Here is a 15,483-nt window from a genome sequence, read left to right as displayed (position 1 = left end):
CTCATTTCAGCTGTAGGTTCCACTTTTTAGCTATTGGACTGAGAACAGCTAGTCTGGACATTTTTTGTAAATTCTGAAAAGTATAAAATCTGTAAAACTGCGAAATTAAAGGGTTCCATGTTCATTTGTAACAATGTATCCTAGAGTGGAGAAGTATGAATTTACATTGGGAACAAGAACACAAAGGGCTCTGGATCATGGACATTGTTTGACAGTGGGATATATATAGGAAGATTCTATGCCAGCTCTGTTTTGGGCATTTGTTACTGTTCTACATCCTAAAGTTTTTATACTCAGAATAAATCTTCATACAAAAGCAAATACTTATTTTGCTAAAACGTACTGTCCAGAGCTTTAAAACAAGCAGATACCAAGCATTCTGTCATCTTAACAATAGTCTTGACAAGTTGAGCCTTCAGATGGAATAAAGTGTAATCTCAGAGTGTAATCACATTTCTTTGAGTGATATTAATAAGATTACTTAAATAAATGGAAAATAAAACTGCAAGCCTTTAACATTTTTTTGTCCACTACACTGAATTGCCATATCCAGTGATAATACCACAAGGTCACAATGTAGTCAAAGTGAAATACTTGTTAGTGCAACAGATTAAGTGATAGAGCTAAATATATTCCTAAAAGATGTTTCGCAGGATTATGCCCAGCATTTGAGGATGGTAAAATCAAAGGCTGACTCTTATTTTTGCAGCACATGTTTGCTATATATAACTGATATTTGTGATATTGAATACTGTAAAGTGTGAAGAAGAAAATTGCAGTAAAAATGCAGTGAGCATAGGCAAGAAAATTGTGGCCAATGTCAGTGCCTGAATACATATCCACTGTATGCCCTTGGGTGTTTGAAAAGCCCTTCCATATTTCACCAACGGAATACCATTATACATGTGGCAAAGAGGCACTGCATAAATTTTGAATGGGCTCAAAGACAGATAATTTATCCTTATAGAGTCTCCATGTTTAAAAACTATGAATGCCTAATGTTGATATTGGCAACTGCAAAAATGTTAATCCATGTGACACGGTTTAAACATTCTAAAGTGCTATATAAAGCTAAGTATTAACTATTATTTTATTATTGTCTACATAACAGACATTTCACAGTTTCAGCATTTTCCAGCATCAAGAAATAGTGATTAGATAAAGCGCTACTTGCTGAAAATGTAGTGTATCTACCAAGTCTACCCAAACACCTCCTCCCTCCCACCAAAAATATATATATCCAGAAAAGCACAGGAGTTAATAGTTAATTGCAAGATGCCAATTTATATATCTCTGAAGCACTTTTAAAGGAAAATACCACATCTGCAATTGCATTACTGTTAGTTTTCAATGAGGCAGTAATGTTGGCACAAAGTTGTTTCTGCTTGTTTTGTCTTCTGCTCTCCTGCTTCAGTTTTCACGTTGGAAGGTTACTATTAATTTTGATGTCTTCCAGTTTACCTTGTGCTTGTCCTCGTAGATCTGTACAAACCAACCTCTGTCTTGTCATGATTGTGTGGCCCATGAAAATGGATGTATAATGCTTGTTTTGTTTGCTCTGTCCTGGTTTACGAAATGAAACGACATTTTCTTTCATTGGAATTTTCTCATTTGCTTTCAACAGCAATTACGTGTTTCAGTTGCTTTGATTTAATCTTGGGATGGAGCCAGAGAAAAAGCTACAGAAGGGAGCTGGCAGAAGCTGTTTTTTTCTGCCCTCTACCCTGCCCAAGCAGTCTCCTGAGTAACAGTGATCCTGCCAAATGGGATGAATTGTGGCACAGAGAACTAAGGAGGAATCCCCCATGAGTTGTCAGAGCATATTCTGCGACCAGAGCTCCCACTCACAAAAGGCAACTAGCCTACTTTTTACAGATCGACCGCATTCACTCCCCTGATCCTCATGAGAAGCTGGGTGGGGCTGCAGGGGGAGGAGGAGGAGCAGAAAACCAGATTCTGCTTCCTTCCTTCTGCAGGCCTTTTCCTGGATCCAACCTCTTATTTCTAAAGTTTGTTTAAAATTGTTAGTAAGCTTTTAACAAACAGTTGCCGATTTGATCTCAACGGAGTTGAAAAACAGTGAGTAGAAAGAGTATATTAAACTGGGACAAAAAGCCTCAGAAGTCAAAGATAAGCAAATTGTAAGATTTGTTGTAATACATATAGATTTAGAAAGTACTTTCCAAATGCAACCATTTTGTTAAATCAGTTTAAATATTTGCTTTTTTATCTGTATGAAAATTAATTAAATTCAAGCATCCTTGGTGGTAGTTGAGTTAAGAGACATATTCAGATCCTCATCAAAGTTTCCTCAAAATAAGACTGCAGTCCTATATACACTTAAATGGGAGGAAGCCTCATTGAATTCAGTGGGGCTTGCTTCTAAGGAGGCTTTCCTAGGATTACAGAACAAGTCCCAATGATTACAGTTGGGCTTTCTCATAAGCAAATGGGCACAGGCACAGGTTGCAATCCTGTGCAAACTGTGCAAAACTGGACAAAGTGGATTTGAGTATGGGTCTTGTTGCATTACAATCCTATAGGTGCTTGAAATCACGAGGCTTACTTCCAAACACTCATCTATATAGGCAAGCTGTTAGTTTCTTATGCACAAGGATAACAATGGTGTATAAGTAGCAGCGGCATTTAAATAATGTCTTCCTATTTTTGACATTGCTCCTTGCTAGAAAACTCAGATTGGAGGCTGTAGTGAAGTAATAAATGCTGACTATATGGGCATTCATAAGTTATTTTTATTCTTCAGAATGGTGCATACTGTAAATAATAATATGTAGCCAAAATGCCATGGTTGCAACCACAGTGAAATATGCTAATTGCCTTCAGTTTACGTTGCTTTTTGAATACATCTGATTTTCAGACTGGAGACTGGGGTGAACCATCAATTACCTTACGACCTCCTAATGAGGCAACAGCATCAACACCGGTACAATACTGGCAGCATCATCCAGAGAAACTAATCTTCCAGTCATGCGATTACAAAGCATTTGTAAGTTTGCCAGACTCAATGTTTTCTTTGAGAATAGTTGGAAATTGTCCAGTTTAAGGAGTGACCATTAACATTTTAGTAGTCTTTTTCTCTACCTAGCACAACTATAACGTCTTTCTTACTTCAATAAATTTTCTTACAGAAACAAAAATGATACAAATAAAAATTTTTCACATTCTTGTGAACAGAATACAGATGGAAATTGTAGCTTTATCTTTAAATCTGTGTTTTGGTCCCTGCTCTTTATTAAAGAAACATCAAGATTTTTATGCCATTGACCTCCAAAGTCTCATGAATATATAAAAAGGTGGTGGTAGAGAGAGAACCTAAGGGGAACCCAGATGCATTGTTTTCAAGGTTTTTGAGTATGACCATGAAGACAACCGTAGCTGTCCCCAGAATCAGGTACTCAGAACTACACCACAGCCTGTGTACATGGATATTGAATTTAGCTCCCATATTGATAGACTAATCCTCCATTAATTTGCCCAAATTCCTTTTAAAATCTCTCTAAGCTAGTGACCATTACCACGTCTTGTGGTACTACTGCCTTCTATAAAATTCTTGCTGTGTGAAGTACTTCATTTGATCACATGCTGATTCCAGCACATTGGAAGCAAACACTTCAATCGCTGTTTTAAAAGTGGTGCTATTAAAAATTACCAGTCCTTGGTTTTATCAAAAGCCTTGAAGAATCTGTCAAATCTACTACTCACTTAATAGAAAGAAATTAGGCTCTAATAAGACTTAATCTTTTTTTAAAAAACACACCAAAAAACCACCCTTTTACATCTTGAGCAGCAGTGTGCTACACACGTTATTTTTTTAAAAGGAAAAAAGCTTCACAGCTTTAATTCAACTGTACTGAGATGATTTAGGCTTTTTTTTTTGCCGAATTATAATACTGGACTTTATGATCCTGGACAGAATATTCTGGTAACACACAATAGTGAACTAAATCAAATGTTATATACCAAGATGAATGTATACCACTGAGCAACAATGTGGTGGTGGAAATTTCATGAAAGGATCCACTGTTTCTTTGGCACCACTAGCCTGCTCCAACCACGGTAGAAGGTAGCAGTAGCGGCATCTTTCTCATTTTTCTGTATGTGTCCATCTCCATTTTATCCCATTGACATCAGTGAAGGAAGAATAACTACACCTGCTCTAGGACTAGTATAGAGTTTTTGTGCTTTTCAGGGGAATGGGGGAATACAAGGCTTCCTGCAGTCTACATCCAATATGCCCCCTTCATGCCCTGCCACTGGCACTGCATCTACACCCACTGAACATGCCAGGGGCTCCTTCAGGGTCATAAAAGTGCCCCAGAGGCAGAACTCCTCCACTGGTGGATTGGCACATGTGCCCCTCAGCTGCCCTTTGGCCAACATTAGAATTACAACCTAAGTAACTTTACATCACGTGTGTACCCTGCATGGTCCTGTAACTGCACAGTAGTGTGACTTTTTATTTTCTTTTTGTATATGGACAGCTGGTATATACATAGGTTTTAAGAGTAAATCCTTGGTTTTGTTTTTGATGACTTCTCCCTATGAATATGACATCTGTTTTAAAGGTGAAAAATGCAGAAGCTCAGGGCAGCAGCGGAGGAAGCCACTTGGGCCCCTGGGGCGGCGTGCCCAGGGGCGGGGTGATCCGTCCATAGGGGCGGGGCGAGCTGCCCATAGGGCAGGGTGCACTGTGGGGCCTCTGGAGTCTGCCTGCCTCCTCCCTCTCAGACGCCCTACAGCTGGGGGGGTGGGGAGGAGGCAGTGGGCAGACAGTTTGAGCAGTGCAGAGCCTGCGTACACCCAAGCCACCACGTCTCTCCCAGGAGAGACATGTGGCTCAGGTGCGCTGCAGGCTCCCGCAGTGAGTGCCGCCCCATTTTGTCACCCCCATTGGTGGTGACACCCAGGGCAACCCGCACCTCCCTTCCTCTACTCCTGGCTCAGGGGTTCATGTTGCCAGACAGGGCATTCCCTGTAGCAGCCCCTAGGTTGTGGAGGTTCCTCCCCACAGATGTGTGTCTGGCAAGTTCACTATACAGTTGAATAATGAACGCGCACTTCTTTATCCTGGCCTTTGACAACTAAGTTGTTTTAAACTGTTTTTAATGAATTTAAAATTGTTGTAACTCAACTTGGGATCTTAGGGTGAAGGGTGGGTAATTAATAATAACATCAGCAACAACAACAATACCTGCTAGTACTGCTAATAAATTAACTTAGACAAAGAGCATGAAATAACACTTTGTAAAATCTAACATTATGAAAGGGAAAATTATAGATTTGATTTAATGAAGAAGATTTAGCTCAATAGATTCCAGGCTGGACAGCAAAATTCTTAAAAGCACATAAAACACAATCATAAATCTTAAAACCCTTTTAAACAACAAGAGCAGCTAAAACCACCAATCAATACATTCAAACACTGAAAATGCCTGGCACAAACAGATAGGGCTTTACTTGGTGCCAAAGTGTCAGCACCAAGTGTATTTCTGAGAAGAGGGAATTCAAGAAGCAGGGCTGTATCTTACATTATTTACTTTCCCTAGAATGTTTTAGGTCAGCAAATAAGCTTTCTTTGAAATTTTGCTTACTTTGTTTCATAACTTCAGAAAACAGTGCCTTGTTTCTTTCATAAGTATTTAGGTTCTATGCTGGTAAAAGAACTAAGAGGCACAGAATCAACGCAGGATGCCTGTGCAAAAATGAGGGTGAGTAAACCTTACTTTTTCAAAACGGCTGTAATAGGCCGGACTTTTACTTGTAACTGCCTCACTTCATCTATGTTGTACATTAAATGAAATAACTCTGGATTTTTTTGCAATATTCTTTATACTTTAGTTATACATATGTTACATAGTTTTTCATGTTACCACTAAAACCTCCATCTGCATGCACGTTGTACGTTTCCTACCTCTTGATAAGTAATCCCCCCCCCCTGCACCTTTTTATTTCTGTAGAGAATATAATAAGATTTAGCAGGCCAAGCATTTCCTTAACGGAGAACTTGACTAGTAAATTCCCATAGGACTGGATACTCAAGCCCCTTTTTGGTGGAACTTGGGAACTCCCTTGGGGAAAGAGTAAGCCATTTTAAATCCCTTGGAATATGATGAGGGGGCGCGGAGAGAGAATTTCCACCTTTACTGCTGGCAGGCAGTGATTCAGATGGAAGTTGCTGAGTGGTGTTTACTGGGTGGATGATTTTTCCAGCACAGACACAGGCTGCTAACATTTGCAGGGACTCAATAACCATGCCTGTGCATGGGGCTGGCAGTGTCATTCCCACCTCCGCTGCTTCCTCCTGGCACCTAAAGGGTAAATATGGAAATTCCAATCCTGCTGTCAATTGCTATGCATGGGCCACTGGCAGCTATTTGTAGCAAATTACATCGCAGGAAGCTGTATGCCAGCTCTCTCGGCCAATAAAACGAGATGAGTGTCGCAACCCCACAGTCGGCCACGACTGGACCCAATGGTCAGGGGTCCCTTTACCTTTACATCGCTGGCCACCATTGGCCAAGGGAGTACTGGAGGAAAATGATGTCTTTTTGTAATGCCTGCCCATTTACAAAAATTCAAGCAGAACATTTAAAGCAGAGAGCAAAACCACTAGTCCTGTTTCAGTTTCCCAAGGAGAACAACCGAAACCACCAAAGTACTTTTCCTTTAACAAACTCAGACTCCCTTCTCTGCTCAAATTAAAAGGGGGCGGGGGGGGAGGGATCCTTCTAGTAGTCTCCTTCTCCTTCCCCCAGACATTGATGGATGCTACGTTCCAAAAGCTAGTACCATCAGGGAATATTGGCTAATTCCTTTGGTTAATTCTCTGATAATCCTTCAAGTATTTCAGACAAAACAGCAATAAGCCTGTTCATGCTAATCAAGACAGAAAACCCATAATAGTATAGTATTAAAAACAACTGCTGAGAGCAGGGACAGGAGAGATCAGTGTGGAGTCACATTTCAGGAGTGATAATGCCCAATCACAACATATTTTTCACTTAAGACATTATAAGAATATCCTACAATTGTGTCACTGGCAGTTGTCCAACAAAATCTATTTAGATAAGAATAAAGTCTTAACAGCTCATTGGCATCATTGTTTTCATGTGTAATTGCAAATTTATGAAATGATTAAGAATATATACCATTGAAAATACAAATGATTTCATTTTGTTTATTTGTTTCTATCTGCAGCAAAGTGTAAATAAGGGACTGGTATTTAGTTTTGGGGAGATAAAGGCTGATGCTTTTGAAAGGTGTTCCAAGGATGTCAATTAAATACGTATAAACCATAACCTCAATCTTTCTCATTATACATTCTGTATGTTCTTTCTTTAGTGCTCAAATACATTATTTGTATGAAGAAGAGGAAAACTGTTGGCATCTTAACTCAACACTTATTAAGCATAATTAATATCTATATTTATCCCATCTAAATGTAGAACTATACAAATAAAAAGTTTTATTTTTTTATAATTCAAAAATCTTTATAATTGGGAGCTAACTAATCATTTTAATATGTTTTCCTTCTCCTGTTATTTATTGTCTGTTGGATGTTTTCTTGTTCAGTGTTTCAGTTGGTAACTGCTTTGTGTTATCTTTGCTAAAAAGAGACACAGATTATATTAAACATAGATAAAATAAATATGGCCCTTCTACAGAAATTTTTGAGTTTTTTAGGAAGTGACAAAATCTCTAAAACCCTTAAAATATCAAAGGAAACTGCAGTACTTCTACACAAGTGCATACAGGTGGGATAATCAGTCAGGCTACTTTAGCATTAAATATTGTAGTGTATCAAAGAATAAGGATGTGATCCTGAGGGGCATTAGAAAGCAATGTAAGTGCTGTCCCACTGGTGGGGAGGGAGGTCAAAATGCCTCAAATGGCCCCCCAAAATCTCATATATAGCTAAAGTTGGGTTTACTGAGGTCATGTAGGTATGGCCATGGATTTATTTTATTACAGTTAGGAAACATTTTAATCCTCATCTTTTTTCATCAAGCTTTTGCTTTTCTACCATCAAGCTCATTGTTTTCCTTTGACAAGTTTTTTCAGTATACTGTTTAGCTTTCAGTGTATCTTTCAGCTAGAATAAACTTACTTAAAGTACTTTATTTTGCACTTGTTTGCAATATGGCACTATTACCACTAGTTGTTTGCTGCCCTGGGCTCCTTTGAGAGGCAGGGTGGGTTGTAAATTTAAGAAATAAATAGTTTATATTGTTGGGTAGGGAATAATTTTGTTTGTTTGACCACGGGCCACAACAAACTACAAATCAGACAAGTTATTACAAAGAAATAGAAGTGCAGGTCTGTTAAAGCAAAACATCTCGTAATAAGCACCAGAGTAGATGAAGTAGCTTCAATTGTCCAGATGAAAATCTGCTACAATACTATCCAAGAAACTTTGCTGCTGCTTTGTCAGAGGCAAAGCAAAGCCAGCCACTTTTGTATTACTTCTTAAGAATGTAACAAGAGCCCTGCTGGCCCAACTCGTCCATCATGCTGTTCTCACAGTGGCCAACCAGATACCTATGGGAAGCCCAAAAGCAGGACTTGAGGGCAACAACACTCTTCCCGCTTGTGAGTCCCCAGACTGGACAGTGGAGGTAGATCATAGCTATCATGGCTAGTAGCACCTGAATGCCTTATCCTCCATTAAATCCTCCCATCGCTTGGAAGCAATGCAATCAAACCAGTATTCATGTCTCTTGTACTATGTATGTGCATGTGGTGGCTTATTCCACTCATTTTCAGAGATGGGCTATTAAAATACATAATGAGATATATCCTCTATATCCCATTGCATACTGTTGAGTGTAGTATATTGTTGTCTTGGGAAAGAAAATCAGATGTACATTATTCAATACACCACATTCTTTCATGTTTGTTTTTAATTTCAGAAGTCTACAGAACAAATGAAGAAAGTTCCTACTATTGTTTTATCAGTCTCTTATAAAGGGGTAAAATTTATTGATGCAACAAATAAGGTAGGCATCATTTGGTTACTCATACATTTTATAATAAAATGTTCTTCCACATGTATGGCCACCTGTTTTCAAAGTGTAAGTTCCTGTCCTTTCCCAGCATTGTTTTCTCCGTCCCCATCTGGAAGCAACAGGGCATTTAAACTCAGGCAAACAAAACACACAGGCTATTCCCTTGTTATTTTTAAAACATATTCAATAAGTCAAGAAAATATAGGCACAGCTGAGATCCCTTAGCAGTAAAATACTGCACGTTTATGCAAAAGTAAGTCCCATTGTTTTCCATTGTTGTGTGTATAAGCTTGCGGCCTAAAAGTACAAAGTTAGCACTTGATCCACTAATTGTAGTAAAATGTAATATTGTTTCCCACTAGGTTGTTTGTACCCATTGAGTAGTTTACACAGTAGGTCTTGGGCAGTCACTACATTTCTATCAGGAGCACAGGGACTTCCTTAAAGTGGCAAAGCACCCTTCCCTCTCCTGCAAATGTGGGGAAGCTGCTCTACTTCTGCTGTAAGCAGGTGGGTGGCAGCGTTTCCCATCTGCATGCCACCCCCTGGCTGATTAAGGGAAAAGGAAAGGGCTTTAATGTCTGATGAGTAGAGTTTAAATTCTGCTGCCTATGCAGCATGATCTTGTTCCCTGCTGGAAACAGGGTGGCACAGCCAGCATGGGATTAAACCCTATTCTCTCACCCATCAGCCAAAGTCACCAGTGACATCGGCTGATGGGTAAGTGGTTGTGGCTTGGAGGAAATGGCCTGGAGAGCCCAGATTGCCTTGCAGGCTGGAAATTCCCCACCTCTGCTGTAAATACATGCCATATTCACTTAAGAGAGTTCAAATTCCAGCACAACTTTCAGTGGACCAGAGCGGAGTTTGAAATGAACATTAAAAACTATGAAGTCCACAGAACTTTATAGAGCTTCTTCTTTTAACATAAGCATTCTTTCCAGTTCTAATTCGTTCTGAAAACTAATCTTGTGCTATCAACCATCAACAGCCTATGGCAATCTTTTTTAAATTCTCATTCATAGGAAACCAAACCCCTGCTTTTTAGTATCACTGCAATCTATTCTGAAACTAAGAACAAGGAAGTAAAATTAAGATGTATTATTGGTTTTACCCAAAGTAGTGTAAAATTAAATGAGTATTAAACCTCACTGAGTCTAAAGATCTTTACATAATTATTGCTCATTAAGGCATAATCATTAATTTGATTGTGGTCCTTTATGTAGAAATAACAGTTTTAAAAATGCTCCAACAATTTGAGATAAGAGGATTTAATAGTTTTGATTCTCTTCTAAAACACAAGCTCATAGATTCAAATAACCAGTTTTCAGTATACATTATTAAAATAGATTGCTAAATTAATATTTCAGTGAGCTCTCTTGAGCATTCATAGTTGCCTGAAAATACACTTTTTCAGAGTAAATTTGTCACAGGGAAAAACAGATTAAGGATGGCACATGAGCATGGCAGATTAACCATCATCCAAATTCAGAAGATAATTTATTCTAATTCTTAAGTATGTGATTAAAGATGAAACATATATGACCAAATCCCACAGCACCAGTTCACAAACAGGGGTTTGGATTGTGGTGACAGTATTGCATCTGAAGTTCTTAGCTTAAACTAAACAAACTCATCCTGGTGGTTTTTATGTGAAATAACATTTGGAAAAATTGAATGCAATGAAGGTATAAATATCATTTTGCTATACCAAGTGTTAATGTATCTGGACAGTACCCTTCATTTTGCTTGGCTCATTTAACTATTTCACATCCCTGTTTCACTGAGCAATGAGCCTTTGCTGGGTTCTGGTTGCCCTTCTGATTGCAGAGGAACAAGTCTGGATCCAAACCATTATAATGTTCTTGTTCTCTGTGTGGCTAGCGGTAGAATAACGACCACGATCTATTGTCAGAATCACTAGTACAGGTATAGCCAAAGCCCTACTGGCCAAGTGACAGGAGGACACAGTGGTGGGCATGTTTTTACTCTCCCTCTCTTTTTGAAGATTGGCATATGTATTTTTCCTCCCACTAGAAACAATTGGGAGGAAATATATTTATGCCAATTCTGTTTTGGGGAGGGAGGGGTGTTGGGAGAATGGGAAGGTTATGTAGTCTTCAGATCTATGTCGTCTTCCTATCTGCCAGATACACACCTTTTTTTTACCTCTGCTGACAAAGGAAAGGCTGCCCAAGTGTATTATTTATTGAGCTGTTATTAATGAGGCTTACTTGGGGAAACCAGGCTGCCATGGTTGCTATGGAACGTTGCCCCCATCTCCCTCTGCCCCAGATGTTCATACTCTCACTTTGCAGCTGAATGATTGAAGGGCTGTATGATGTTAATTAAATCCACTGAGTTGCCATTTCTTTTTCTTTCATTTAGAATATTATTGCTGAACACGAGATTCGTAACATTTCTTGTGCTGCACAAGACCCTGAAGACCTCTCTACATTTGCTTATATCACAAAAGACTTGAAGACAAATCACCATTACTGCCATGTGTTCACAGCCTTTGATGTGGTTGGTCTATAAATATATTTCTACTTGGTCCCATTTTAAAATCAAAAATATTTATAAATGGGTGCCATAGAATGCAATTTTGCTGAGACAGATGCAAATACTTTAGGCTGCAATCCTAGCCCCACATTGCTGGGAGTAAGCAGAGGGGGGGGGTTAACCAAGCCTTATGAGGAGCAATTGAGGCAGTTGGGTATGTTTAGCCTAGAAAAGAGGATTCTTGTAGCATTACGGGGGGTGGGGGTGGACTAGATGACCCTCTGGGACTCTTCCAAATCCACAATTCTGTGAATTGATAAGTTCCATTGAATTTAAAAAACTTGCCTCTAAGTAGGGATGCAGAGGATCACAGAAATAGAAGTATAACTAGCCAGATCATCAAGTTCTCGGTTGCGGTTTATCTATAATGGATTGTTCAGGACAAACCCGGGTACAATATAATTTTTTTGCTCAGCTCTTCTGAACTAGGTGGGACATTTTAAAAAATATTCACTTTTTAAAAGTGTGGCAATACTTCTATTTACAAATTTAGTATACTGCTTCATATCATTATCGTGTTGTAGCTTATTTCTAATTCAGTAATAGAAAGCCATGATTCGCAGTAGCTTCCCAGGGGACATAGGCAGGTTGAATGATTATTGCCTATGATTACTGCTTTGCACACATAAACGTGTCACACCTTTTCCTACTCATAAAGCAGTGCTTCTTAGACATCAGACTAGGGCCCACAAGTAAGTTTGGGGCCACTTTCAGGTGGGCATCACTAGCACAGCCTGCCCAGTGCAAACTTGCTTGCTGGCCATGCCCTCTTCATTAGACCAATGCAGCATCAGCCACTCCTTGAATACTGCTTGAATACATGGGCAGGAGCCAGAAAAATGAGGGTGGGGAGAAAGGTCAGTCTTCCTCTTCTGATGTAAAAGGGCCAGTGAAGGTGTTGAAGAAAATTAGAGACAGGTAACAGGTTAACATTTATGATCATTAATCAGATGGTAATAGGAAGGGGTAAGCAAATACAAGTATTATATGAGGAAAAATGAATGTGCAAGGACCAGGAAAGAGGGATGAAAGAAACTGGCAGGCTTTTTTGGTTGGGTGGAAATAAGGTACAAGTTGAGGGCAAAAGGGGAATGGCAGAAGAAATTACAGGAGATGGCTATAAAGGCTTTGAGAGGCACGTAATGATGGGATAGGATAGATATACAAGTAAAACTCCTCTTTACAAAGATGAGTAACAATAACTCCAGAGCAGACCTGAGGAAAGCTTAGCTTTGAAACACCTTGTCATCAGGAGAACACTGTGGGAAAGAATTTAGCAATTTGGAAAGATGGATTAGATATCCGCTGATTATGCCAAGCTGCTTTCATCTCACACTATTTTGGAACTGGCTGTTCCCTTGTACCACTTGTTGGTCTTGGTGTTTTTCAGCTCTCTTAAGTAGACAGAAAGGTTGAGAACCCCCAAGTTAAAGCAACCTTGAATAGTTTGTTGTACTTTCAGGAATCTATGTTAAGTGATAGCACAATTTTGTTTTTTGGCTAGGAAAAGATGCCTGGATTTAAATAAGGCAATATGATTTTATAGTAATACTCTTATACATTTCAATGCTCTAATAGGCTCTGAAAACAATGACAGAAACTCTTTATAAGGAATGAAAATTTGACTTTTGAAAAATAAATTTATGTACAGCTGGTAAATGATAAAGCAGGGGTGGGGAATCTTTGGCCCAGCAGATGTTGTGGGGTGCCAACTGCCATCAGCTTCAGATAGCTCTGCCAATTGTTAGGGATGATGGAGTCGGAATCCAACAACATCTGGAAGATAAGTGTTCAAGGTAACCTCTTGTCTATTTTTAATTTTAACAAAATAGTAATAGATAGGTATGCTGGAAGCGTCTGTTTTATTAATTTAAATTTGTGCCATGAAACTTTAAAATATTAAATCTTCACATAACTGTAGTGCTTTTAGCTTTCATACTTAGAAAAATAATAATGTGTGCATTATAAAATACTGCATTAGAGTTCTGTTGTTGAGTTATGGCTGGTAAGTAAGAATGAATGAATGTATGCAGATAGTTAAATTGCATGGAGAGTGGCTGTGAATTGGTTCCCCCACCCTCCAAAATACATTTTCTAATACAAATTGAGTAGAAGAGAAAAAATTTCATAGGGCTTCTGTTATTAACGGTCATCTGAACTGAAAATTAATGAATGTTTTGTCTGTGTTCTGAGGATACAAAAGGTACAGAAAATTAACTAAAGAAGCATCTATATAGCAGAACAGCTCCTTGCTATGGTCTTTTTACAGATGTGCTGAGAATGCTTGCTTTAATGCCTCAAGCCTATAGTCTTGGTCACAGTTCCACAATTTTCTTCCCCTTAAGAGCGAGGTATTCTTCAAAAATGGGGTAAAGAGGCAGGAAAGGGCATGACAGGAGTGGAGAATCAATGGATATGAAGAAAGCAGCAATAAAGAGGGGAAGGCACTCAGAACAATATTTGGTGTAACACCATAACCACATCCATTACATTAACATATGATTTTTAATTCTATGTTTATTGATTCTCTTATTTCTTATTGTAGTAAAATTTGAATTCTATATAATAATAATAAAAATACTTCAGGATCTAGTACACCAAATTACAATTGCTAAGCAAGCAGAAAAATCCATTAAGTGGTCTACCAAGACCCTTGGCTATTTTTCAAGTGGTCCAGGAGAAAAAGTTTGGGAATCACAGTTCTGCAGTATTCCACAGTGTGTGAAAATTAAGCTCTGTCTGATACGTGACAATGTGTTTAAACTAACTTGTTTTCATGATGCTGTTTGTTGCTGTTCCAGAATTTAGCCTATGAAATAATTCTCACATTGGGACAGGCATTTGAAGTAGCCTACCAACTAGCACTTCAGGCTCGAAAAGGAGGTCATTCTTCAACCCTTCCTGAAAGCTTCGATAATAAACCTACAAAACCAATTCCAAAACCTCGTGTTAGCATTCGAAAATCTGTGGTGAGTAAAATATGTACAACCCATGAAAGAAGCCTGCTGGTGCTGGTGCTTAGGCTGAACTCATTTCCCCATTTCTGCAATGAAAGGTTCAGCAGATTGGGTCTTGGCTCTCTGCCCACAGGGGAAAGGCAGGCAGCAATGTTGGGCTCCCAGGATTCTCCACTAACACTCCTTTACTAGAAATATGCAGGGCTGCTGCCGGGGCCTCCCCCAGCACCTTTACAGGACACTATTGCATAGATGCCTTCACTTCAATGGAAGCCACCCTCAGTTGGAAGGTCCCAAACTACTGACCTTTCATTGCAGAAATTGGAAAAAGTACTTGAATCATACTTTTCCATTGCCAATGAAAGGGCAGCTGGGCCCACCCTTAAGACCGGCTGCAGTACATCTGCTCTTCACTTCACTTTTTCCTTATTCTATATATATATCTGGGGTGTAGGATTGGGTTTTTCTTTCTATAAGTCCTGATCTTTCTTGAGCTTGGTGAGTTCACAAACTGAATCCTGGGAGCCCCATGCCCCAAATGTTGCTGCCTGCCTCCGACCTGTGGGCAGAGAGCCAAGACCCAATCTGCTGACCTTTCATTGGGAATGGAAAACTACAATTCAGGTAGGTACAATCATACTTTCTCTTTATAATCAGCATGCTAGTGGCATGAGCAAGTATTCCATTCGCTCATCTTTCTAAAAGCAGCTGTAGAAATTCAGTATAGTTACTAGCTCTTGGGCACACAAAATTCATTATGTAAAACAGTACTGGAGGGATTCCTAGGCATGCTAAGGAAGCCACCTGTAATTAAACATCAATTTCACCTTATGTATCTGTGGTTCAGTTTTTCCTCTGTGGCCCATTCTCTGCTTAATAGCAACACTAATACTGTAGATCAAACATAGCTTCTTGTGATCTTCTTTAGTATATATTTA

At 39.1% G+C, this 15,483-nt stretch overlaps 1 protein-coding gene across 23 annotated transcripts in view; it reads left to right on the top strand.

Annotated features, from left to right (window-relative positions):
• The window catches only part of ANKS1B (ankyrin repeat and sterile alpha motif domain containing 1B), a 318,652-nt gene that overhangs the window by 299,869 nt on the left and 3,300 nt on the right, over window positions 1-15,483 (top strand). For all 23 annotated transcript variants that reach the window (XM_083400502.1, XM_083400497.1, XM_083400501.1 and 20 more), the window contains 5 exons: window positions 2,879-3,007; window positions 5,658-5,729; window positions 8,931-9,017; window positions 11,415-11,552; window positions 14,390-14,557. In XM_083400502.1, the coding sequence (XP_083256628.1) occupies window positions 2,879-3,007; window positions 5,658-5,729; window positions 8,931-9,017; window positions 11,415-11,552; window positions 14,390-14,557 (594 nt within the window). The remainder of the gene's footprint in view (window positions 1-2,878; window positions 3,008-5,657; window positions 5,730-8,930; window positions 9,018-11,414; window positions 11,553-14,389; window positions 14,558-15,483) is intronic.

Source organism: Podarcis tiliguerta, assembly GCF_965153285.1.
Source record: "Podarcis tiliguerta genome assembly, chromosome: 10".
Taxonomy (NCBI): Eukaryota; Metazoa; Chordata; class Lepidosauria; order Squamata; family Lacertidae; genus Podarcis; species Podarcis tiliguerta.
The sequence above is the reverse complement of the archived record's forward strand: the minus strand, read 5'-3'. Positions and strand labels throughout refer to the sequence as shown.